Here is a 27,448-nt window from a genome sequence, read left to right as displayed (position 1 = left end):
CAGTCGCGCTACAAACTATAAATATTAAAAAAAGAGATATTGTTTGACAATTATTGTGATTTTTCTCCAAAAATTGTCAAAAAATTCTTGAAACAATTTGCACTTTAAATATCCTTGTCCATAGTCCAATCAATGATTTTTCAGCTTATTTGTCATCCTTGTAAAATATTATTTTATCCAACTGCTTACTTTGTTTAACTTTTCTTTCTCCTAATCTTTATTAATGCGAATTAAAATATGCACAGGCAGTTTTACCTGACACTTAGTAGATTGTGAAGGAGTAGCAAGAAAAGATACAAGGCTTATAAGATACATGAAAAATTTCATGTTAAAACTTTTTTCTCTCAATTCTGGTTTGCTTGTGTTTCAGTTATCAATATTTACTGAGTAAGCAAAAATAATATTGGATATTGTTTTTCTTATCTTCATACAACTATCCAAATCAATAATTATGAATAAATGAAGTTTTAGGAGCGCGTCGCTACTTAACAATTCGGTAATTGACAAAAATATAACATTTAGTAAATAAATATTTTGTATCAAATATTTTAGCTATAGCAGAACTTCTGCGGAGAGTATGATAAATTACGGTGACTTAATCTGAGACACCTGCCATACACGGCGACGGTCAGGTAAAAAAAAAGAGTTGAGACATAGGGTCAAGACATAATGTACTTGAATATGGATCTTGAGTTATACAAGTGTCTTATCTTACTGTATGACAATTTAGGCCCAAACACTAAGAAACTACAACTACACACTTAAAAAGACCCTCCCCCCCAAAAAATTGAAACCAATAGTAAAAAACAGTAATTCAACTGATCAGGATTTGGAGCCTTATCGTGAAACACATTGAATCTCATCCCTATATCAAAATCGAAATCTTAAAAATTCAAAACAAAAAATTGAACTATCAATTTCAGCAAAAATTAAGATTTATTTATATCACTAGGAAATTTATGACATATTAAAATACAATTATTACATATCATAATTATGGACAAAGTTACATTACAGGGCTAGTTCACTTTAGTAATTTCTGGTTTAATAAATAAAAACTACTATTGATTTAAATATTTTGTTTTTAAAAGCAAAGTACAAATAATTGGAGCCCAATTTGCAAGAGAAAAAAAAATAGGTTAATACAATAATTGATTAAATAGCATGAAGGAGAGAGATGATAGTATAAGTTTAAGATTATCAATCATGATGACTGCTGCCAGCACCAAGAGTTTTATGCACCTAAAACAAGAATAGTTATTTCTCGCACCGTATTATAAACGGCTTTCCGCGGATATAGAATGTACAATTATGAGATTAAAACTAGTTTTATTAGCCCCGAGGTGACGAAGTCAACGGCTAAAAAAACTAGTTTTAATCTTATGATTGTACATTTCTATATTCGTAGAAAGCTGGATATAATACGATGCGAGACATAGTTTTTTCGTATGGATGAGAACCGGTTCCTATCCACCGGATTCGAATGAATACGAGAAAAATAATTAAGTTTGTTTTCAATAGTAATCTTTTGTTTTTCTTTCACACAAAGCATCCTGTTGAGCTATTATGATAACCCATCCCCACACTTATTTTTGCGAAAATAGAAAAAGGGGGCCGGTGATCGTTTTTAATTTGTTTGTTTGGTACTTTAAATTAGGTTGTATTGTGTAGTGGTAAGCCAGAAGGGCACCACTAGTACAAGTAATTTCAGTATAAGCCGATCAGGCTAGGTCCCACCGCATGGGCTAGAGGTGCAGTGAATAAAGCAGGCCCCTCTTAATTTTAAATATTTTAAAAATAAGGGGGAGGGGGAAGATTATCACATTTTTCAAAGTTTTAAAGTTCAATATTTAAGCATCTTTAGTTAAAAAATAAAGATATCAGATAACAGCTTACCATTTCCTCCTTGTTGATAAGATGTGTAGTTTTCATGACAAGGTCCATCAGCTTGTTTGTATTGTTGCTCCACACGTTCAGGTTCTCCAGCGGGTCCTGATCCTGCTGGCTGAAGTCAATGATTCCCTCCAGCCTGTCAGTCTTGGCGGATACGGCACCAGAAACAACCTAAAAATCCCAAAAAATATGTTAGTGTTGAAAAATTATTTCAGAAAAAATAACAATAAGATTCAATGATTGATGATAGGTATTCAACATGATAATCAATTTGTATGAAGAGAAAAACCATTGACATAAAAGCCTATTCAACTTGAATTAGGAATTCCTTTTTAACATCTTTCTTTTAATTCTATTAGCAGTTTCTACCCACTACCCTTTGTTTATAGACCGAAATTTACTTTAAATTAGTACATTATCATATATTTCAAGAATTTCGATTTGAACAAAATGGCTAAATCATATCCAACGGAATAAAGAAATGGCTACACCACTTTACATTAATCTATGAAATATGTAGATATTGGTCAATCCGTTTCTCCATGACCAGGGGAAGGGATGAACAAAGTGGAAGGAAAGGGGGGGGAGTTATGGGGAGTATCATTAGCCAGCTGTGAGAAATATTTTAACAGCGAGAATCTTATACTATCCAATCCATGTATTCTATATTTATAACAGATGCCTGTAAGTTCCCAAAAAATAGTTTACCATTTCTGACAGACAGTCTTCAGCCTTGGATTCTGGAAGGGCCAACAGTTCTGCCATCCTGGTGAGCGTAATTCTGGTATAATACTTGGCCATGATTCTAATATTATGCTCAACTATTCTTGTCAACATATCTTTCCATCTATAATAAAATTCAATATTAGTATAAAAATTTTATTCCAGTCTAAATATTACTGAAACCTATATTTATTATTCTTGATCCTAAATAGGTTTAATTTCAAGTAGGAATGTTTCATCTTTTCCAACAGTATATTAATTAGAAATTGTCATAACTATTAGAGAGGCGAAATTTTAAAAAGCATTTTTTAGTAATTCATAATAAATAAAAAAACACCAAGCAGCCTTTGTTAAAAACAACCTGGATGGAACTGCATAAATTTTCGAGATAACAAAATAAAAAACTGTGTGACTTCTAACCTAGTTTCATACTGAAAAGTTTACCTGGCATCACCAGCCTCATTTCTGGAGAAAACCTGTGTGGGTGCTGAGCCCTGGACACCATCCCTAGTTTTCATGGAGTCTTTCAACATAAGATCTTCCCTACTTTCAACTGTTTATACTTCTAAGGTTAATTCTAAGGAAATGTAATCAATACCTAAGAAGGATGTATGTTATCCAACTAGTTGAATTTCTTTACCCCCAACCCGGGGTGGAGGGGAGAATTTTGGAAAAAATACATTCCAGATATTTATTCATTAGAGGATTGGTAAAACATTGAAATGTAGAAAACATTTATGCTAATAAAATTATTAATGAATAAAAAAAAGAGTAGGTATTTCAGTATAAGACCCCATTCCTTAATTCTTGTTCAAACTGCTGGCAGAAAGCATCCTGGTTAATCAGTTCTGATGTTGTAAACTTGTCCAATACTTGCTTATACCTGGAAAAATGAAATAGTGTATTCAAATAAGAAAGCTTAAATGTAAAAAAATCTTGCATCTGATTTCTTTGTTGTATTCAATGTTTTAATGTGCAGGGATTCAATATCATAATCAAGGATAAAAGCGTCCTATTTTATTATCTGATCATGGATATTTCTGCATTAGATAAGAAAACCTTCCTGATCCTTGCTTTTAAGCTTAATATAGCATGTATCTTACTTTTAATTAATAATGTCATAAAATATCTCATAATTTTTAGACAAATGAATTAAAAATGGTAAATTATCCTGGTATGTCATAGAATACAATAATCCTTATAGAAAAAGATAGGATTAAAATACTTTTATCAAGAAGTCTAATAAAGTCTAGTGGTTAATCTCTCACAAATTAGCTATTTCTTATACATGTAGGTAGGACTATCGGCAGCTTCCCTGAAAGTAAATAGCGAGAAAAGAATCTATACCCATTATTTTAAAAAAAATATAAGGAGTTTCTGTGGTCGCATGGCACTTTTAGTTAAAGCACCAAACTTGAGACTTACTTGGGAAGATCCTGGAGAATTTTCTCTGCCTTAACTCTGTGAATCAGATCACTCTGCTCATTGTCATACCTAATAATACAAGTTCATATCAATCTTGCACAAAAGGGGACTATCCACGAACTAGAGCAAGTGATTCTAAGCATCTAATGCTTTGTTGAGTTCAAAATGAAAATAACACTGCAGAAAAGCATTAAATGTTGTAAATTGCAAAAGTACATTAATTAAACTGTTTACAAGTTACCAACCCTTTTTCTAAATATACATTTTTAATCACAATAATATACTTTTGTGTCAAAGCTTTTAAACCTCAGTTTGAACTCATCAAAACATTCGATGATATTGCACCAAACAATGCTTAACATTTCAATTTTTTTTCATATAAAACCATGGTGAAACCTAACTTTTTAGTCGATAAAGCAAATATTAAACATAAACCTATTATATTCACTAAAAAAATACTATGGGTCAATGCTGGAAGATGCTTAGAATCACTTGCTCTTGTTCGTGGATAGTCCTCTTTCATTTAATCTATGTGTATTGTGTATACGTAGGGGTACGAAAAGGTATCCTCAAAGTTAAATAGCCTATAACCATCCCAAGACCTATGAAGTGCTTCCATCACAATCGGTGCAGTAGTTATAAAAATCGGAAGCTACAGTCCAACGAATTTTTTAAGATCTCACTAACCCCTAAACCTATTGTGTTCTTTTTTGAGGTTGTATTCGAGTATATTTGGTTTAATAAGTAAAACACAACGATCGTTGTAAAAGAAATCCAACAACAAATCTTAACTCCAATATTTTACAATATTACAATACTTACTTGGCTAGGACAACGAACAGAACAACGTTTTTCATGGCCACCATCTTCTTTTCTGTATCTTCTTGTACGGTCTAAATCAAATGACACACTGTGGGCTACAATTGAATCAAGACAAAAGTAAGTGCCGAGCCCTGGGACCTATGTAGGGTGAAAATAGACATAAATCCTTGATGATTCCAGGTGGAGACAAAATATTTCAGCGGGGTCTTTTGGTTTTTTTTCAATTTTAAGTTCTGAAAAAGAATTGAAAAAAATATGAAAATCTTTAATAAAAAACAAACAAAAAATAATTTTCAATATTTTTTTTCACAAAAAGATACAAACAACTTATATAAATACTATAAGCTTTAAAAAAATCACAATTTTCAAATTTAGACTTTCAATAAAAAGATTTGTAGAAAAAACCTCACAACAAATTCTAACATATTTCTGATCAACATAGCAATAAAACATCTTTTGCAAAATCTTTATCATCAAAAATAAATAGCACTTACTAAAGACTTTTTTTCATTTAAACTTATACTTTTCACATTAATTAACTTTAAAGATTGATTTTTTTAAAAAGAAAGGTTGCGTGATTTTTTAATTCATAATTAATTGCCTAATTTTGAGATTCAGATAAAAAACTTTAATGCTTTATATCATGGGATACTCTACTAGCAGCGGCTACGCCTCTAGAGGCATATGAGGCCCTTAGGTTGGGGGGGAAGACGAACCCCCCCTTACAATTACAGTTTTTTTTAATGAAAAAGTTAAAAACATTTATTTTTGAGAGTTAATTCTCTTGGGATAGTGATGGTACCCATCCCCAAAATAGTAATAAACCTTACCAGTACATATAAGAAGCTACCATGTAAAGGAGAACCATATTGGTTCAGTGGTTAGTGAGATCCCTAGGTTCACAAAGACTCACATAGAACCTGTTACTTTATTATAAAGATACATATATACACAGAAACTCTACAATCAGAGTATGTCTGTTTGTTCATCCGTCTGTATAAAAATATTACAGAATATATTTATTTGGTACTAGCGGCTACGCCCCTAGAGGCCTTTAGGGGCACTTGAGAGGGGAAGAAGTGGTTGAATTCTACAACTAGATTTTTATTTTAGACTTAAAAAGAAAAAGTTATTTTTTGTGTGTGAAATGGGGTCCTTTTTTAGGGGGTGATTTCTCCTAGGATGGTGGAGGTACCCTCCCAAAAAAAGTTATAAAACTTCCAAGAACCAATGAGAAGCTACATAGAAAAAAAAGAACCATTGATCATTGTTAATCTAAAGGGATAAGACAATGACCGCTAAATTGATTTACATTCCCAAATATGATACATGGATAACCCTTCTGTATGTTTCAGTTAATGGTTGAAACGTTGGGCACTTAATTTAATAATCCAACCAAACAAAAATCGCAACAAGTCCCCTAAGTAGTTAAGGCAACGAATAACAAATTGCTATATTAAACTTTGGGGACTAGTGTAATAAACAGTCCATTGTCCCATCTCGCTCTGATTAATATATCTTTGCATCTGTATATTACACTTGCTATTTTCTTTATTTGTATTCTTTTAAAATTAAGAGCTTCACTAATTATGGATGTTGTCTTTTTCCCTTGTTAAATCCAATTACCTAATTCTGGATATTCTTTGAGGTTGATAATTACAATTATATTTTATTAAATGGAAAAAGAACAATTTAATCAAAATTCAAGATAAAAATTATTTTATCACTAGCGGTTTTGCCCCTAGAGGCATCTAGGGGCCCTTGATAAGTGGGGGGAAGTTGACCCCTCCCCTACTTTCAGTTATAGTATGTAAAAGAAAAAGTTTTTTTTTAAATGTTGGGTAGGAACTCATTTTTTTCTAAACTCAAAACTTCTCAGGACCATGAAAAGCTGGAACCAAAAGGAGAACTACATCAGTTAAGCGGTTACAAAGAATCTTCGGTACCGACAGACACCCTCACACACACACACACACAAACAGACAGACACAGAAACTGTTACTTTTATATAAGGATTAATAGACACTAAACTACTCCTTAATATGTTGATCCTATCAGTCTAAAAGATAGGTCAATAAAGAAGAACTAAATAGGTCCAGCGGTTAGCAAGAACTTTAGGCACAGACAGAAAAAACACACAGACATCCTATCTTTTTAATACAGGGATATAACTTTTAATTTTAAACGATAGGAAAATTTTTTTTTCCAGATGATATTTCTCTCACTGCTTTAAAGCACTATTTATGATACAAAATAGATTGATGTCTGTTTGTCCATCTTTCTGATGCTTAAGAACTAATATGGTTCTTTTTTTACTTTACTATGTAGCTTCTCATTGGTCCTTGGAAGGTTCATAACTTTTTTTAAGAAAGAAAAGAGAAATCGCCCCTTAAAAAAGGACCACAACACACAAACAAAACTTTTCCTTTTTAAGCCTAAAATAAAAATATAGTTGTTGAATTCAACCCCTTCTTTCCCTCTTAAGTGCCCCTAAAGGCCTTTAAGGGCGTAGCCGCTTTAGCAAAATAAATATATTCTGTATTGTTTTTATACAGACGGATGAACAAACAGACATACTCTGATTGTAGAGTTTCTGTGTATATATGTATCTTTATAATAAAGTAACAGGTTCTATGGGAGTCTTTGTGCACCAAGGGATCTCACTAACCACTGAACCAATATGGTTCTCCTTTACATGGTAGCTTCTTATATGTCCTGGTAGGGTTTATTACTATTTCTGGGAAGGGTACCATCACTATCCCAAGAGAATTAACTCTCAAAAATAAATGTTTTTAACTTTTTCATTAAAAAAAAACTATAATTGTAAGGGGGGTTCGACTTCCCCCCCAACCCAAGGGCCTCATATGCCTCTAGAGGCATAGCCGCTGCTAGTAGATTATCAATTAATATAAAGTAGTAAAGTTTTTTATCTGAATCTCAAAATTAGGCAATTAATTATGAATAAAAAAATCACGCAACCTTTCTTTTTAAAAAATTCAATCTTTAAAGTTAATTAATGTGAAAAGTATAAGTTTAAATGAAAAAAAGTCTTTAGTAAATGCTATTTATTTTTGATGATAAAGATTTTGCAAAAGATGTTTTATTGCTATGTTGATCAGAAATATGTTAGAATTTGTTGTGAGGTTTTTTCTACAAATCTTTTTATTGAAAGTCTAAATTTGAAAATTGTGATTTTTTTAAAGCTTATAGTATTTATATAAGTTGTTTGTATCTTTTTGTGAAAAAAAATATTGAAAATTATTTTTTGTTTGTTTTTTATTAAAGATTTTCATATTTTTTTCAATTCTTTTTCAGAACTTAAAATTGAAAAAAAACCAAAAGACCCCGCTGAAATATTTTGTCTCCACCTGGAATCATCAAGGATTTATGTCTATTTTCACTCTACATAGGTCCCAGGGCTCGGCACTTACTTTTGTCTTGATTCAATTGTAGCCCACAGTGGACAGTATTATTTCATTTGTCAAAACCTTGCTTGCAATCCTGAAAACGTGATGCCCCCCCCCCCCCATCCACTTTTACTTTTTACGGTTTTTATGGTCTTCGTAAAGGGGAAATAGTATAAAACCAGATTGTATAATCCCTGAAAAGCGCACTTAATCGGTTAAGTTCTTTAGCTTTGGAAGTACAGATATTGTACTACTTTGTAATATAAATTACTGTTTGGTGTTCTAGTTACCTTAGTGTCATAGACAGCTCTGTAGTTCTTGCAAATCTCCAAATAGTTTTGTTCATGAAGGCCAAATTCAATCATGTATTCGTAAAACTTCAGCTGGAGGTCGTCATTCTGTCCGTCCTCGAAAAACCTTTAAAGAAAGATCGATAATAATGTAATCATAGCATATACTAGACTGGGTTGGGAATTAGTGAAAATTTGTTTGACAAAATCGATTTAGAAGTTAGAACAGTAAAATAAAAAAAACAGGAAGGTGAAAAATATTTTAACAACAAAAAGAAAAGTTCAATATTTAAAAAGAACTGTCATTTTCCCATGGTTTATCAGCAGTTTATCTTAAATGCAGCCGTTATGGACTAACGGCCGAACAAAGTAAATTAAAAAGTAGCTTCGCTACTAAAATGATAAACCCAGACGAAAAAATCTTACTTTGTTGAGATTTTCTTAGAAATGATTTGTGTTCTGATATAATCCTGAGTGGCCAGACAGAGTCGCATCTGCTCCAGAATAAGTTCAACCTTCTCCTTCCTCTCCATAGATCCATACGTTTCAACAGCCAATTCCTGAAATATTTATTTTGTGTTTATGATTTGTTGTCATAAAGCTGTTATGTAATCACCCTTGTTTGTAATACGATGAGAAAAAAAACGATAAGTTATAGGAAGGTAAAATACTTGGTAATGATGTTTTTTTTTTAATAAGTAATAGCCCCTTTCGTGGACGCCTCTTAAGGGGCGTTTCGTCGTATTTTCACATTAGATTTTCTCCTATTTCTAGCCAATGCGGGGGCTCTAACCATGCGGTGCAATCACCTAACCTAACCAAAAATAACCTATCCAAAACTACTGTGAAAATAGTCTAGTGATGGCAATCCGTCGAATTTTTGGGCCGGATTCGGATTCCGGATTCTTAAAAAATCCGTTAAAAAAAGTGACGGATTCCTTGCGCATTCCGGATTCTTATTTTTGGCGGATTCCTTGCGGATTCCGGATTCTAGCAATATTTTTAAAAAAAATTAAAAATTAAGTGCTACATATGTCCTAAAAATCAATGATCTTGGTGTTCTCTATAATTCACTTCCGAGAATCGAACCAGATTTTAAAAGATGTTATATACAGGGTGGGGCAAATAAGACCGGACAAATTCTAACTTCTAAACAAATGAACATAAAATCGTCAATTTTAAAGATTTTATTGAATCTTAAAAACTGGCAAACAAAATAGGTATATGACTATTAGATTATTCAATAAAATCGCTGCCAGCCTTAATCACCGCCTCTATCCGCCTCCTCAACCGCCGGCAGGTCCAGGTCAAAATGTACATGTCCAAGATGGCGTAGTTCTCCTTGATAGTGGCAATGAGGGAGGTCTTTTTGGTATGGGCACGTCTATTGGTGCATGCTTCAAAGTAGCCCTAGGCCTAAAAGTCCATTGAATTAAGATCGGGCTGCTGGGAGGCCACATTTCCTTAGGAACGTGAATAACCGCAGGATCCAAATTCGCCCAACTTTCAAGCTACCCTTATACACGGAGGCTCTTATTTGGACCACAGTTGAGCTAGAACGACGTTCTTTACCTTTTTAGAAATGGCATGAAGTTTCAGCTAGGGTTGTTAGCGCAACCCATAGTCTAAAATGAGCTTTTAGTTCAATGAGTCCCTGAAGTCAATTACCGAGAAATTTTCACGATTTTGACGTTTTTTACATCTCAAAATCTGCCCCGTTTCACTTTGCTGGAGTACTACGGCCAAGCCATTTCAGATAGAGAGCTCTAGTCTTTTCTAGTGTCTTACTTATGTATCTAAAAGTATCCCCAGCAAGTTACATAACTCTACCTCACCTACAGATGGGCTAAGGTCAGATTTAGTGGGCCCTAGTCGAGAATCCAGTTTAAGCCACCGGCGCATTTGGAATCTGCCTTGTTGAACATATGCGCGGCCAGCTCGTTGTACACGTCCATCTTCGTCCAAAGATTTTTTTGTGCTAAAAGGTCATTACCTAAGCTTTTTATAGTGTGGTCAAACGTCCTTATTGGTCAAGTAGTTTTGGCGCTATGGTCGTTTAAAGTTTGTCCGGTCTTATTTGCCCCGCCCTGTATAATGATGAAAATCTTTGCCTCCAAAGAGGTGTTGAAAGAAAAAACTCGAGACGCTAATTTTAGCCTACCAATTAAGAATCCGGAATCCGCTCTTAAAAAACGGATTCCGGATCCGGATTCCAAAATTGGCCAAAAATTGGGCGGATTCCGGATACGTATTGCCATCCCTAGAAAATACGACGGAACGCACTTTAAGAGTAGTTGTCACGAAAGGGAATATTCCCGAAACTTTAAATGTTACTGACAGACATTCTTTTATGATAAATAATATATGTATATTAATTTCTTACTATTTTTAGTTAAAAAAAACCAAACCTGCATGATAGTGGCGGCTTCCTTAAGTTCACCATCCTTTTCCTTAATCATGGCCAGTCTGTGGGTCAACCTAGCCCTCTCATTCTCAACGTAGATCTTTCCTAAAAGGAAAAACGGTAAAGTACAATTAATCCTAAATATTTTAAGTTTTAAAGATAACGATAAAGGGAATAATCTTGTATCCCTTACGCTTTTATGTTTTTAATATAAACTCATTCTATAGAACCTTTTCTACCCAAATCTCCAAGCAGAAAATAAATGGTTATATGATAAAAACTAAAGCCAAAGGTTGAATTCAGTATTATCAGTGAAAAAGGAAGGTGATTCTAAAAACAATTCGAAGTGCAAATTTCCCCACAACCCTTTTCTGTTATTTCTACCCTTACTCACTTCCCTTCATTTACATAAAAAAAGTAAAAAAAGTTCTCCGCTGACAAAATATTTGATTTTCGGCAATTTCAATTGAAATTAATTTTCTTACTGACAGCCTCGAGTATTTTATGCTTTATATAATTCTTCGAATAAGCTAACCTGTAGTAACTGTTCTAAGGGTCTCAATAAGCTTGAGTAGGGCATCCTTGTTGGGGGTTTTGTCCAGGAATGTGGCGCACTCCTGAACCATCTTTGTCACGGCTCCCTTCAACTGGGACCTACGCTTCGTCAACTCAACAATTTTCTCGTTCAACATGTTCCACTCGCCAGCCTATTAAAAATATTAAATACTCATAAAAAAAAACTTTGATTTCTATGTACATGGTTTTTGATTTTACCATTTATTTTATTAAAAATATTTTCCTATCATACCTCAGCACAAAGCCTAACAGCAAGAACGAGAACCCTTCCATTGCTGTGAGTATCTGCACCAGTACGACACTGCTTCTCCAAGGACATCAACATGTCCAGGGCATCGTTCAGCTTGCCAGCCTTGGCCAGAGACTCGGCCTGGGGCAGCTTCTCGTCACAGGTTGAGGAATAATCAACCTCCATTTTAACAACGGTGCCTCCTTCGGCAATAATTTCATTGATCTTTTCTTCCTAAAAATTAACATTTTTTAGCATCTTAAATCAAAAACGTTTACAATGTTCCACCAAGCTTTATCCGGGGAGTAATTGAGAGGTTATTAAAGTTTGAGGAGGTAATCTATCTAATATATCTTAATTTTGAAGGGGGTAAAATGAGTTCCAATATTCATGAAAATTTCTGAAACAGATCATTAGGTATGAATGATATATAGAAGCTTTAAGCTGGCAATAGGTTAAAACCAATGATAAAGGATCAAACAATATAATCTTCCATAAATATTTTAAAGAAAAAGTAGCCTAGAATCAGAATGTAAATTAGTCGTCGCAACCCTGTATGTTTCAAGGTAATAGAAAAAGATAGAAGAAAATGTCTAACCTTAGTCTTATCATCTTTCTTCTTCTGAGGGGTGGCGCCCTTCTCTTGTGATGCAGTCATTTTAAACTAGTCTTTTCTGTAACAATATTATTCACTTTCTCATTCAATAATTTCATAAATCATGCTTACAAACAATATCATACAATAATACAATAATATGGCATTTAAAACAACAATTCAAGTTAAATGGAACTTTTTGAAACCAACACAATATGTCTATAAAAGAGCATTAGAACTTTACTTGGTATAAAACCGTAGATACTTGTAAAAAATACGGCGGGAAATGGCGATGTCTAGCAGTTCCACCGCCGTTTCTCAAAGTTCCGCATTGTATTACATTAAAGCAATATCCTGGTGCTTAAAACTTCAATTTTGGCTTAGGTAGTTCCTATGTGTTTGGTTCCGAAAGTTACATCTTAGCCATCCCCATCAAAATTTAGGTTTAAGTTAATTTTCTACGTTTTAATGTTTTAAATTTAAATAAAAAATGCCAAAAAGGACCAGTTTCAAAAGATTAGGTTTTTGATTATTTTTACTCTAATGCCATTAATATTTATGTATAGAAGATATAAAAGGTTATTACTATATCATCAGTAATTTAGATTATTTGATTTTGATTATAACACAAAAAATAAATGCAATTTTTAAAAGTAAAACCCAAATTAAATTAAAAGATCATCCACTTATTCTTAACTTCAAATATCTAACTATTTATGTATACAATGAAACAAATGCGAATTTGAGGTTTCTTACAGTTGATAAAAGTTTACTATTAAAGTTATTATTAACATTATAAATGTTATTATAATATAAAATGTAAATGACTAGTATGTATTATGATGTGTAAAATATATGTATTATGAATTAACAAGGGTTAGTTGTGCGGAGACTTCTTACCAATCATGTAACCTCGCCATCTAAAAATTAATAAAAAGTATAAACTAACATAATCAAGATGTCACACAAAATAAGTACTTAAAAATATCAGCGCCATAATATCTTAATTTTATGAAATGATTGTTTACTTAAAATTATCTTAGACGAAGCTTTATTTATAGTAAATCAACAATTTTAAAGGAATCTTAATATTGGTCTCGAACTATTTTATTTAGGCTACTTAGCAGGGGCGTAGGTTTGCAGATCATTCTCCTTCAGAAATTTTGCCCGAAACAAAAATGGACATTCTTGTACTAATAAAGAAAAATAAAAAAATAAGGGTATATGTGCTAAAATCTTCAGTATAGATGGTCAGACAAACTCAAACAGTTATAGAATAGCATCGCCATTAAAAAATACTAGCTTACCTCTCGGCTGTTTCAGAAAAGAATTGTGTAGAATTAGTTTGAATAGTAGCAAGTAACATCAATTGATTGATATGAGTTGAATGATAATCCCATCTCGCCAACTGAAATGCAAATTATTGTTATTGATACCAATGGAATAGTATTTGATAAAGACTAATTAATTTGGTAGAAGTATTTTACATTGGCCCTTTGTAGTTTCAGCATAATTGGTTTACAGCGATATAAAATCATCAATAACAAGTTCATAATTATCGGAGAAGCAAACTCGTTAAAACTGGAAAAAATCTAATAAAATTAAGAAAACTTAGGATTTAAGTAGTCCACTTACAACTGACTTGAAAAATAATCTCTTGGACGAAGTCTGTGTTAAAATCTTACAAAATGACATTGTCATACGTGCAATAGATCACCAAGCCTGTAATAGTCTATGAGTCCTAACTTATATTGATATATATGGAGTATAAGAAATATAATGAGTGTAGTGTACTTTGGTCAATAATTCAACAACAGTATATCATTATAATTAATTCTTATTTTATACCTTAGGGGAAGTGTGCATAGTAACATGCCTGAGATCATAAAAAGTGCCAGATCCAGCATCGTATAGGGGAAGCATAAACTCCAGAGCTTCCATACCCCTAAAACAAACATGTATTTAGAAAAAGTATAGAAAAAAATACAGTGCTAAACTCTAAAGTGGATCAAGGCTAAGAATAGTTATTTCTCGCATCGTATTATAAACAGCTTTCCGCGGATATAGAATGTACAATTATAAGATTATAAGAAACTGGTTTTAATCTTATGATTGTACATTTTTATATTCGTAGAAAGCTGGATATAAAACGATGCTAGACATAGTTTTGTCGTATGGATGAGAACCGGTTCCTATCCACCGGATTCGAATGAATACGAGAAAAGTCTTTAACTTGTTAATCTAATTAACCATATAGGTAGTACAGGATGCACCACATATAGGTAGTACAAGATGCACCACATGGTCGAATTTTATTGCAACGCTGAACTAAATCTTGCAAATCAAGTGCATCGCATGGTCACGCGACAAACAATATCTTTAGGTGTTGGGCTGAGATATTATCCCTACATTACAACGAACGATTCAAGTATTCATGGAGTATTAATCAGGCAGGATAATAACATCAAGAGTAATATGATATCCGATTTGCTTATATTAAATAATAATTGCCTTCCTATGGTTGTATCTTATCCTAAACTTAAAACCATTAAATGAGATAAAAAAAAGACTGCAAAATAATTTTAATGGTAGAATTCAAACTTCAAAAACTTACTTATCATAGAGCACTCTAGCTTTGGAGTTACTGGGATTAGTTCTTGCCAGATCATATAATCCAATCAGAGAGTAGATGAATCCGTTCAGTATAAATGTTGATGGATTTGTTGGATACTCTTCATACCAATGAAACTGGTTCATGAAAACAGCCCTGATACCACCCGGCTGACTCGAGGATATCAGGAACGGCGACAGAGCGGCCTCTGCTGCCTCTAAATACCTAAAATAAGAACAATAAATCAAAATGTACCAATTAAATTTTTAAAAAGTTAGCAGAATATCCCATATATTATTGATTTTTCTATGCTTAACCTATGTGTATCCTTAAAAAATTTTCTTTCTATGTCATGAAAAGAATTAACTATTTTACAGGGGTGTTACAGAGAACTGAAAGCATTTTTTTCTATTTTTCTCCCCTCTTTGGTGAAAAAATAAATAAATAAAAGAATATGTGGGAGGGGGGATAAAATGAATAAAGGTTTTGAAAATATTTTTCCATTTTATCCCCTTCCTTGCTGGAAAAAACTAAGAGGGTAAAAAAAAAAAAAAAAAATTTGCAGCAGGGGATAAAAAAAAATCTTGTGCACAATATACACCCCTGCTATTTTACTTCTAAATATATCACGGTTGGACCCTCAGATGTCAAAACTTTATTTTAGTGTTTGGCCAAAATGACTTAGCAATTGTATCTGTAAGTACGTCTAATAACACCCTTTGCTATTTTTAAAATCCTAGAAAATTTTTTTTGCACGAAAATTGCATAAATTCGCAACCTTTTTTAGAACCACTACATAACTCGAGTTTTAAAACTTTTTATATAAAATCCTTTTTACAAAAAATATCAATAATTACTTAAAATTATACCTGTAAGAAAAAAAATCTCATTACACGTGTTAATTTGCATGTTTTAGGTCTTTTTTTGAGGAAAGTATAACTTCCACATTTTTGACAATAATATATTTTTTTAACATTTCAAAGTAAAATATAATAAAACCTAAATGATTTTTCTTGAATTATCAGTTGAAAATTTAATCAAACATGCAATTTAAGTGATGAAAATTTAATAAAATCATTTTTTGAATGTTTAGAATTACCAATTTTCTACATTTAAAACAAAATGTTAACAAAATTTAAAAACATTCTAATATATAACTTTAAAAATCAATAACATTTTATAAAATGATGTTTTAAAAAATAAATCATTAAAAGGTATTAAAATGCATTTTAAGTTGCTTAAAATTAAAACGAGAATATCTTTTTACACTTTATTCTTTGTAATAGAGATTAATCGTCATTTGCTGAAAATGAAACATTTAATAAACTAATTGAATCTTTTTGTGACCATGTTTAAACTTTTTAATTTTTACACTAAGGTGTTTTTTAATGAAAATCTTTGTTGAATTCTCTTTTGCGACAAAAAAAGAAAGGGAATTTTTTACTATTTCTAGGTTATCTTATGTAATTTAAACTATATAATATGAAATAATTTTTAATTGTCTTTCTTTTGAGCCACAAAACACTGTAAAATGTAACATATATGCAAAAATAACAATTTTTTTAATGAATATTATAATATCCTTATATGACATTGCGTCAGAGCTTATTCTTTAGATCATATGTTCATGAAAAGTAGTCATAAACTTGGAGGGTTGCGCTATTTATTAGAATATTAAATAAACTTGAATGGTAAAAATATTAGCATAGCCTTTGTCAATTCAAATGCTTTAGGTATATTATTCGGAAAGTTAGTTAAAAAAGAGAGAATTTGCTGTGTATACTGTTGAAAGACTTTCAAAAATGTAAATTACAAAGCAATCCTAAAAGATCGGGTCGTAGGCGAGTCTTAGTCGGGGGTTTTCTGATAGCAAATATTGCGTTATTGGTATACAATGTAAAAAAAAAACATTTTAAAGAAATTCTTTAAATAAAACCCAACGTGTATTGGCAGTACAAACATCTTAATGCTAGCAGACATATGTTTATCAACATTTGCAGAAAACTATTTCCACAAGAAAAATTATTCAGGTTTCTACTTCACAATTTTAAATATTTCTTTCTGATAAAATGTTTGACATATATCGTATAATCATTTACCAAAAAAAATATTTGGATAATTTAGATTTCAGAGAAGATAAATCCTTTCAAAAAACTAAGACGACATTTTGCATCTTCTGTCATGACTTTTTAGAAAAAAATATAAAAAAACAAAATTTAGTATGAAAACTATTTTCATCGATTTTTCTGAAGGTATTATCGTATTCTGTGGCTTTGTTATTATCATTTACTTATATCGAAAGTGCCAAACATTGTACCCTAACTTATTTATTTAATAAAAAACCAACCGTGATATGTTTGTCGCAACGTATGATACCTAAAAAGTTTTCAGCGGACAGAATGTTAAAACATTAGAATTGACTCCAGTTTTATCTACATATTTATCCTATAACTAATCTTTCTTTTTCATGGAAATGGTCTGTAATAATACGTTACGATATCATGTACATATTTTTAAAGATAAACTTTAAATCTGATTTAATCCACGGATGATATATATCAAATTCGGAGGCTTTCTTGTATATATGCTCACCTTGCATCTTTAGTGATATGATAGGCTCTGCATAGAACAGATATGGCTTGACCCTGGCACATTGCACCATACCAACCTAAATTTTAATATGTTACAAGTCTATAAAAAGCTTTTGAATACCCTAAAATGTTGTAATCAAATATAAAATCATGTACATTTTATTAAAATAGGTACGGATACTAAAAAAAAACTTTAGCCAATTCCGACAGAAGTGCTCACTCATCAACAGACCAAGAATATAACTGACAAACACTTTAACTTGTAAATTTACATTAATATTTAAGAGAATTTGAAGAACTTGTATAATAAATCTTAGCTGTATTTTTATACCGCATTAGAGCTAAATATTTTTCTGTACCTGGTTGAATCTCTTTTGCTTTTGGATACTTCTTTCTGCCAGGGTTAAACATTACATTACTTGGCCAACCACCTTCAGAATCCTAGAGCAAATAAATGAATAGCTTATCTTTTTTTAATTGGTATATTTTATATCTTACTCAAGGTGCCTAGCAGAGCTTATTTTTTAAAAATGAAAAAAAAAGGTTAAAGTAAGATGGAGTGGAGCAGCCCCACACACAGGGTTAGGGTCAGGTCCTTAGCAGCAGTTAGGTTTTCAGAAGCATATAATTCTCTATATAACTAAAATTTTTAAATCAGAGCTTATTTATTTCAAGACCAAGCAAATTAAATACCTAGGTAGTGGTACATGTGATTTTCTCCAAAAAAGTAGTAACCAAAAACTAATTAAAAGAATTATTATTTTTTGTCCAATCATTTACGAAAATCTTTAAAATAAGATAACATCTAGTTGCATAATGACCCAATGAAGACTATTTTCCCCATCAAATAATACCTATCCAATTACCTGATTATTAATAAACCAATTAGCACCATGAATAAACATTCTCAAATGTTCAGAATCACTGAGAGAAATATTGGCCACCTTTCCAGCTCCGTAGAATACCAAAGATATCACCTGCAATTTTATAACATGATCTATTAAGTACACCAAGGGGCTGTGATTGCTGGAAATTTGAATAATTTGGCCAGGGTAAACACAAGGTAAAATTGGATTCCGGATTTAATAAAATGAATTAAATAGGTAGTTATAGAACGAAAAGAAAATACTTTAATTGCAAGAATTCTGGTCTTTTGTGTTTCGAAATAAAGGATATCAGGCAAATGTGTGAAACATGGATAAATTACATAGATGTAAGAAAAAATATAAATATGGTGGTATAATCATCCTATAGGTAGGTAAATGTTTCTTTTAAAATTGTTTCCAATGAGAATTTGGCTAAATTTTTCTTATCTAGGTATATAATTAAAAGTTACCTTGACCCTAGTCTTCTTTAGTTTCTTAATGCCCGCCTTATCCCCCATGGAGGCTAACCCCTTCCTGAGGTCTGTGAACAGATCACGTGTTATGCGCAGCCACCGGTTATTTGCTTTTTCGCCAAAACCAAAGATAAACATGTTTTCTTTTGCCTAAAAAATATGTTAGAATTATTATCTTCATAGGCTGTTAAAATAGTATTTTGAGTGAAGATAAAGGTGAAAGTGAAACAGGTAGAAAAAAAAGTCCCAAGGTAATTTATAAACAAAGTGCCTAGTCTTAATATAAATTAAAAGGGGGGGGGGGGGGCGAAAGTGACACTTTTTGAAACCAAAACTAAAAGTCAAAGGAACTCAACTAAAAAAAGAGTTAAAGGTCTGACATGCATGGCAGTTGCTTTATAGGGGTACAATATGGAACTGTGAAGAAACGGCGGCGCAACCGCCGAAAACCGCCGAGAAAAGGCAAAAAAAATTTCGGCGGGAAACGGCGGTTTATGGCGGTTGCGCCGCCGTTTCTTCACAGTTCCATATTGTATCCCTATAAAGCAACTGCCATGCAAAATCTCAGACCTGTAACTCTTTTTTAGTTGAGTTCCTTTGTTGACTTTTAGTTTTGGTTTCAAAAAGTGTCACTTTCGCCCCCCCCCCCCCCCCTATTTATTGGTAAAAGTATTTGGGACACTTGTTAAACATCAAAGAGATAGATGAGGAGTATTTATGGCAATATAAAAATTTTCACAGAGCACAATACCTCCTTAATAAAATGTTTGTATTAAATTTCGATATGGTTAAACATTACCTGAATGTATTTATTAGATTGTGTATAACTGAGTGAAAATTGTTCTCCGGTGTCCAGCTGCGAGAGAATCCGGAATCCTGTTCCTCCACCCTCAGGATCTATCTTCAAATCAAGGCTCAGCACCTGTCATAAAAAATTTTCATAAATAATGTTCTTTCAGTTTAATTTTTTTGTTTCAGGCTCAAAAACACCTGCAATAAACGTGAAGTATTTCATTGAATTGCCATTTACTCAAAGTTTGTTCAAAATGATGACAGTTGAAGAATAGTCATTTATCGCATCGTATCATAAACAGCTTTCCACGGATAAAAATGTACAAGGGGGGGGGGCTAGATAAAGCCTAGGTGCCAGGTTTACGCAAATGTGTCAAAACTCCCCCCCCCCCCCCCGTATAAGATCAAAACCAGTTTTGTTAGACCCAAAATGCCGAATGCTCGGTCTAACAACGCTGGTTTTAGTATAAAGATTGTACATTTTTATAATCGTAGAAAACTGTAAATAATACGATTAGATACCTACAGGATTTTTCAGTATGGCTGAGAACCGGTTCTAATCTAGCGGATATTAATAGGTTTCGAAGCTATACAGGAATAACAGTTTTATTATTACCTGATTATTTGAAGACAAATCAAACTCCAGAGTGTCCTTGAACATGATCACATTAGAGCTTGTTTCCTCGTCTCTCACGACCTTGGCCACGCCAACGTCCGTCCTGGCAGGATCCAGCAAGATTTCGTACCTGGAGTCTTCCATCTTGGCCTTTTTACGCCTAAAATTAAAAGAATTAAATATAACAATTTGTATCACAACCTTGAGATTAACTAGGTAAGATATAAAATCCACACAAAATTGTCAAATAACATTAACGAAGAAACAAAATGTACCTTTGCCAAGCAGAGTAGTGTGCCAAGGAGAACTGTGCTATCTGTGTTGGATAGAAATATCCCTTGGGATCCCATTGTGTGGAGAGTGGTACACCCTCCCCTGCACTCACACACAGAACTCGGGACCTTCCCTAGAAAGAATAACAGACTATAAAAGTGAAATTAAAAGAGAAATTTGAATTTAATTAAACTTTATTTCATAAAGTATAAAGATGTTACCTAAATATTCCTGTAATATAATAAGAATAAAAATGTTAATGGAATTTATGAATGGTTTTTACCTCGACATCAAAGGAACCAAAGTGCATGAACTCTCCATGAGGATCATATGGGCCTTGTGGAGGATTTACTCGTGAGGCTGAGGTCGATATATCAAATTCCTAAAATTCATTTGTTATTATAACGGTGAACCAAAAAGAAATATTGTATTTTATATTTGAATATTTTTGTGTTGTTTTTTTTTGTTAAGAAACTTACTTTAAAATTGGATCCATCGACATAGCTGCCCATCAGCTCGTAGTAGTTCCTGAAGAATGTGAAGGGCAGGAACACCTCCTCCCCGCTCTTGATACAGTCCACCCGCTTGCTGGCCCGCAACCCAACATTCTTGGACACCTCACGGTTTATGAAACAGGACAAAGAACTGCTGGATGGATTTTCAGGAACATCCTACATACATTTCTTTTAAATAGTTATTTTTTAGAAAAAAATAGGTTCCACAATTGGAATAGTAAACTTAGAAATAAATCTTTATAAATGTTAAATAATATTTTGATGTTTCTGAGAAATTAACGACATACTTATTTTTGCATTAATTTGACTTACCTGAATATCAATATCCTGTTGCTGGTTTCTGGATACTCCAGGGCTGATGTGGGCCGCTGGGGCTGGAGACACAGAGGGAGAACTGGACCACAGTGACCAGATTAGGTACAATACAACTAAAATAAATCCAATTGATAATGATCATAAAATATGTTTTCAGAAATAAACTCAAATATCATTAAAATGAAATATATTAAATCAAAAAAATCTTTTATCAAAACTTTCTTTACCTATAATGAATGTGAGGAGAGCAAAGTCCTTGAAATGAACCCTGCGGTTCATAATTCTCAAACTTCCTACATTGTTGTCATCTGAAGAATTGTACATCACAGAATTTTAGAAAACTCACATTAGTTCTTATTACATAATATTTAACATTTTCTTATTTTTATAAAAGCTTTCAAAAACATATTAAAAGGAGGTTTATAGGACCTTATTTTTTAAAATAAAATACAAATGCTCAATAAGTTAGGATAGTTATCAGCAAGTTCTTATCAATTTTTCATATCAAAAGCTGAGCTTAAACAGAAAATTGGGGGGTAAGTGATCACTTGATTTTGGTAGACAATAAATAATAATTAGATTGATGCAAAAGTTTGGTTGATGGTTTGTCTTCTACTGAATATTTGCCAGGTAGTCCTTCACTTCTGTAGGCGTCAATCTCCTGAAACATAAATATATTCAGTCAGGGAGTAAGGGAGGGGACAATGGGCAATTAATTCAATATAAGAGTTATCAAAGAAAGGGCATGAAATCCAGTTTAATCCAATAAATTTGTAGGACATTATAAAGGGATTGTTAATTGAATAATAGATTTCCATAACGTTATGTAAAGTGAAATCACAACTTGTTTTTGATGAAATATATTGAGGTTTTTTGGTGTGATTTTTATATTACAAGATTATTGGACCCGGTCAGCTGCTAGCAAGAATATGACTGCCCCTTTTTATTTTGTTTATTTCCCTTGCCACTTGCCCCCACTTCCCTTCTCCCCGTCTGCTACATTCCAAACTAACACAACGAGTGTTTATTTCCCTTGCCCCCACTTCCCTTATCCCTTCTCCCCGTCTGCAATATTCAAAACATACATAACGAGTAGGGGCATTTCATGCGCAAGTCCCCAAACTCGGTCAGAAACTGCTAAATTCTTGCACATTCCCTTTAAGCCAGTCCCCAAAGTCTGAGACTCCTAAAAATTGAATATTCGATCCATTGTCCCCTCCCTTACTCCCTGATATTCAGTACTCTTTTTCTTCAAAAAAGTACTCCTTTATTGCAACGAAACTTTAGGTAATGCAATGCTTTTAAAATTAGCTATCAAAGTTTTCCCAGATTTTTACTCAGTGGGGTTATTTATTTTTTGATGAATTCCTACCTGAAACCGTTTTCATTGCAGATTCCAATTTCAATGTTATCCTCTGTCATTTGTCCCTCGAACCCTTCCTTCAGAGTCAAAATGGCAGTGTGAACGGCATCCTAAAAACAAAAGTTTTACTTTAATATGTATTGCAATTTAAAGTTTATTACTTATTTACAGCTGCCTTGAGGACAGCTGTTTTTGTGTTTACTTTAGAAATATGCAGGATTAGTTTTCATATAAATTATAATGACACGCATTATAACTATTTTACCTCGAGTTCAAGGTCTTCGCTGAATCTCTTCTCCAAGAAGGTCTTGCCGTTAATGTTATTCTTGCCCATGGCTGTTGCCTAAAGATGAACATAAATATGTGAGCTACTTTAAAAATTTAACATTTCCATCTCATATCAATAATATTTTTTACTATTTTAATCATATCACTCATCATCTATGAAATCTTACCTTCCAGGCAAAGTAAGCCCCACTGGGATCGCACTGGAAGAGAAGGGGTTTACCGGGCTCGTCCCAGCCGCAGATCAATAGTGAAACACCAAAAGGTCTAAACAGAAAAAGAAAATATCATTTATAATGAAATAGATGTTTGCTTCGAATTCTTATTAATCACAACTCATTTTAAACTCTGCAATCAAAATATTGACTAAAATATACAGATTGATAAAGGTCAATTTGTCAAATGAATGTTAAATAAATTACCTGACACCACCGGACTGTGTGTACTCCTGCATGACCAGGGCAACCTTGATGACCAACTGGGAGGTGGGGATGGGCTCCTCATAGGTCAGGTAGTAATCTTGAGCCATCTTTCTAGCTCTTCTTACCAGGAGTCTAATAACAAACATGTCTTGAAAGGTATTAAAATCAATACCTATTTTATTAAGAGTTATAAAAACACAAAAGAACTAGATTTCAAATCAAGAAATAACCCATACAATTTTGTTAAAATGATCTAAAATTCTACATTTATGCAATATTCCTTAAGAAGAAAAAAGTAGATTTATTATTAACAATACCTGTAATCAGGACCAATACCACTGTAGATCATACCAATATGATCACAAATCTTCTCAATCTTAACAGTGGAATGGTCCTCAATTAAACAGGACTTGTGTTTCTTCTCTGTAGCCAGCACAACACCGTTTGCAGCCTATAAAATATATAGCTATAATGTAAATAAATAGGTATGAACACACATTTCTTATCTATTGACTGTGTGCAATAACTTCTATGAAGTTTCATTATTGTTTTATTTAAATCAATGCGATTTATAATTGTAAATATCCATAATGGCTACCTAATGTTAATGGAGACTGCACGAACGATAGAGCCAATGGAATAAAATAACTTTCAGCAGTGCATGATATTTAATTGTGTATTTTTAGTATGAATATATGTGGCAACACATAATATTCTAAAAAGCTTAGTCGACACAAAAGCATAATTTTAAGATAAATGTTACATTTTAAGCTTAACTGGTGGTAGTTTGTAATTACGTGTATACATAAACTACGTGTGTTCTATGTACTTATTTGTCTAAATAGTATACGTATCACTATTCTTTTTACTCATTTGTATACTCAATTACAGGGTGGCCACAGACTTTTTTTCAAAATAGTATAAAATAGTATGCAAAAAAAAGTAAATAGTATGCAATAGTATGTAAAATTTTAAAAAATAGTATGCAATAGTATGTAAATTTTTAAAAAATAGTATGAAATAGTATGCATTTTAAACAAAATAGTATGAAATAGCAAGCATTTAAAACACTATAGGGCCTTAAAATGTTGGTTAGCTATCAGGAAATCATTACTTTCTTGTCTTATTAGATTGAAAAACATAGTAACAAACACCAACATTCTGTTCTGAAAAAAAAAAAAAATGAGCTAAGAATTAGTAAAAAAATAAGTTGTTTATTGACTATTCAAAATTTTAGACTAGTAAAATAATTTTGTTGTGCACAGTGTCATAATTCATATCATGATTTTTAAAAGAAATATTATATTATATAAAAAGTTCAAATATAATAATAAATAATAATAAATAAAGGTAAAGTTTCTGACAGGGACGTCCAAGCTTTTTATTTTGGGGGGGTTAAAAATTTTTTAAGGGGGGGGTAATTCGTTTTTGGGGGGGGTAAAATGGCGCGCGAAGCTCGCCGCAAATTTTTTTTACCCCCCCAAAATTTTTACCCCGGGGGTAAAATTTGCTTGGGGGGGGGGGGTAATTACCCCCTCTGAAATCTGTTAGCAGGGGTAAATTTAGTTTACCCCTCCAAAAATTTAATAAAAATTTTGTTAAATATATAGTATTAAAAATGCGCGCGAAGCGCGCCAAAAATTTTTTTATTAGAGATTTTTTATTTTGTGGGGGGGGGGTAAATATCCCCTTCTAAATGGTTTAATAAATAATAATAATAAAAGTTCAAATAATAAATATTTTACAACAAAATGAGAGGATCTTTCTAATGACATAGAGAAACACATTATATTTATATTAGTTTGTTAGGAGTTAATCATAAACCTCAGTAACCTGTAGGATCATTTAATAATAAAAGTACTCCTCAATGATATTAAAATTTAAAAGGAGAAATCTTTACATTGAATGTAGAAATACCAATAACTTTCAATAAAGGTACAACAATCTGAACTGAAAGACTACTTTCTTCTGGAAACATTTCTAAAAAAAAATTGAAAACAAAGTAGCGAGTTTGCCGCATTTTGACAGTAGCATAGATAGGCATTTAGGTTAGGTAAGTGTTAATGATTGCCCCGCAGGGTTAGAGCCCCCCGCAGGGACTAGAAATAGGAGAAAAGACACTGTGAAAATGCGATGAAACCTGCTACTTGGCTTTCTTTTCATGATCAAAAAATCAGTTTGTTTTAGTTACCTAAAAATTGAAGATTTATCTGAAATCCAAAGAAATAGTGGAAATAGTATGCAATTTTGGACAATAGTGGAAATAGCATATTTTTTTGGAATAGTTTGCATAGTATGCAAAAATAGTGGAAATAGTGAAAATAGTGGAAATAGTATGTTTGTGGCCAGCCTGCAATTATTATGTATATATAAATAATGGATCAAGTCAAGCTGAAAGTGCCAATGGCAACAAGTAAAACAGAGCGTGCCAATATTCCCCCTAGTCAAGTAGAGTATGCCAATATTCCCCCAAGTCAAGTAGCGTGTGCCAATATTTCATCAAGTAAAGCATAGTATGCCAATAGTTTATCAAACAAAGCAGCATGACAAAAAAAATATAAAAAAAGATGAATTGAACATATTTTCCGATTTATTTACCAAAAGACACAATTTTATACATAAATAACAAAATAAATTAAACTTTTAATATCATATTTTACGTTTATAATACGTTTAAGTTAGTTTGTCTGTGGGTTTAAGCTTTTTTGCTTCGCTTTCATGGATGTTGTCATCCTTGTTATTGATATAAATATATGTATGTCTTAAAAGGGGTCGGAGATGAGAATTATTAAGAGATTAGGGGATTAATGTTTTCCGTAACTGAATGGTTAAAAAAGGCCGAAAAAATTATGGATAAGGAAATGGAAATTTAGAAATTGTTTTATATAACATATTGGAATTTATTACAAAGGATTATATTAAACAGAAACAAGAATGATAATATTTATAGAAGTTCTGTCTAAAGTCAAATAACAACATGTAATATTGTCATATTTAAAGGTATAAAATCGAAAGTACATTTATTTAACATACGAAAATTGGCTGTGGGGGAAAAAGTTTAAAATGATAGACTGCCCGATTAGAAAAAGTTAACTATAGAGTAGCTTCGCTACTTGTATGATCATGACTCAGGATTTAAGAATATTCATTTAAGTCTAATATTTATTATATAGGTTGTCATCTAATTCAACCTACAAATTTACTACTTTGTCTTTATGTACGCATAATATATAAAATAGCAGTTGCGTCCCTAGCATCTAGGAGCTCTCTATTCCAAGTAGTAGAAAAGTTACGAAAATTAGCCTAAAACCATTAAAATTTCAAAATAAAAGATCTCACTAATCGATGGACTGTTATGATTCTTCTTTCAATGAAGCTTCTTATTGGTCCTTCAAAATACCATGATTTTGTTACATAGTTTTTCTTTTTAAAACTTAAATGTAAAGGAGATTTTCAGCTCTCTCCTTCCCTCAAATGCCCCTAGAGACATCGAGAGTGGGGCAGGGGTGAAGCCGCTAGTATATATACATAAATTATTTCAAAATTCTAGGAAAAGCATATCTTGATAAGTAAAGCAGAGTATGCCAATATTCCCCCTAGTAAAGCAGAGCATGCCAATATTCCCCCTAGTCAAGTAGAGTATGCCAATATTCCCCCAAGTCAAGTACCGTGTGCCAAAACAGGCTATTGGCATACTCAGCTTGACTTGATCCTAAATAATCCTACACATAAGCAAACATAACTTTCTGCTGCGCAAGAATTTAAATTTAGAAACTTAATTCTTTAATAATATAACATTAATTACGTGTATTTATTATTGAATTTTAATAACTAAATTACCTTAATTCCGACACTTGGAGCACCCGAAGCTACGGCCATCAGAGCATATTCAATCTGAACCAACTTTCCTGAGGGGGAAAAGGTGGTCAGGGAGAAACTATATCTTTCACTAGCCATGATTA

At 32.4% G+C, this 27,448-nt stretch overlaps 3 protein-coding genes across 4 annotated transcripts; all 3 read right to left on the bottom strand.

Moving 5' to 3' along the window:
• Positions 1-917: 917 nt before the first annotated feature.
• Rpn5 (regulatory particle non-ATPase 5) lies at positions 918-12,507 on the bottom strand. Its single transcript, XM_080152853.1, has 13 exons — positions 12,368-12,507; positions 11,773-12,003; positions 11,500-11,671; positions 10,969-11,069; positions 8,987-9,120; positions 8,561-8,687; positions 4,864-4,934; positions 4,042-4,110; positions 3,418-3,499; positions 3,061-3,125; positions 2,602-2,740; positions 1,897-2,064; positions 918-1,242 (listed from the first exon to the last, which is right to left on the bottom strand). The coding sequence occupies exons 1-13, from the start codon at positions 12,425-12,427 to the stop codon at positions 1,201-1,203; spliced, it is 1,461 nt and encodes a 486-aa protein (XP_080008979.1). The 5' UTR covers positions 12,428-12,507; the 3' UTR covers positions 918-1,200.
• Hsepi (D-glucuronyl C5-epimerase) lies at positions 12,440-21,770 on the bottom strand. Of its 2 annotated transcripts, XR_013877332.1 has the most exons (16): positions 21,644-21,770; positions 21,414-21,529; positions 21,066-21,257; positions 20,870-20,968; positions 20,589-20,719; positions 20,314-20,473; positions 19,705-19,827; positions 18,903-19,055; positions 18,433-18,543; positions 17,926-18,007; positions 17,568-17,643; positions 14,979-15,200; positions 14,213-14,309; positions 13,672-13,772; positions 13,121-13,284; positions 12,440-12,904 (listed from the first exon to the last, which is right to left on the bottom strand). XR_013877332.1 is itself a non-coding variant. In XM_080152851.1 (15 exons), exons 1-15 carry the CDS (start codon positions 21,738-21,740, stop codon positions 13,242-13,244), a joined length of 1,803 nt encoding a protein of 600 aa, XP_080008977.1. In that variant the 5' UTR covers positions 21,741-21,770; the 3' UTR covers positions 12,440-13,241. The 2 variants fall into 2 exon arrangements, 1 of the variants encoding a protein (XP_080008977.1); XM_080152851.1 differs by having other exon boundaries at positions 12,440-13,284.
• On the bottom strand, positions 21,724-27,448 carry Prosalpha2 (proteasome alpha2 subunit). Its single transcript, XM_080152854.1, has 7 exons — positions 27,327-27,448; positions 23,804-23,937; positions 23,487-23,618; positions 23,235-23,331; positions 23,045-23,122; positions 22,789-22,889; positions 21,724-22,077 (listed from the first exon to the last, which is right to left on the bottom strand). Exons 1-7 carry the CDS (start codon positions 27,441-27,443, stop codon positions 22,029-22,031), a joined length of 708 nt encoding a protein of 235 aa, XP_080008980.1. The 5' UTR covers positions 27,444-27,448; the 3' UTR covers positions 21,724-22,028.

Source organism: Acartia tonsa, chromosome 3 (genome assembly GCF_053477335.1).
Source record: "Acartia tonsa isolate MP-2025a chromosome 3, ASM5347733v1, whole genome shotgun sequence".
Lineage (NCBI taxonomy): Eukaryota > Metazoa > Arthropoda > Copepoda > Calanoida > Acartiidae > Acartia > Acartia tonsa.
Note: the sequence above shows the minus strand (reverse complement) of the source record. Positions and strands in the feature narration are given on the sequence as shown.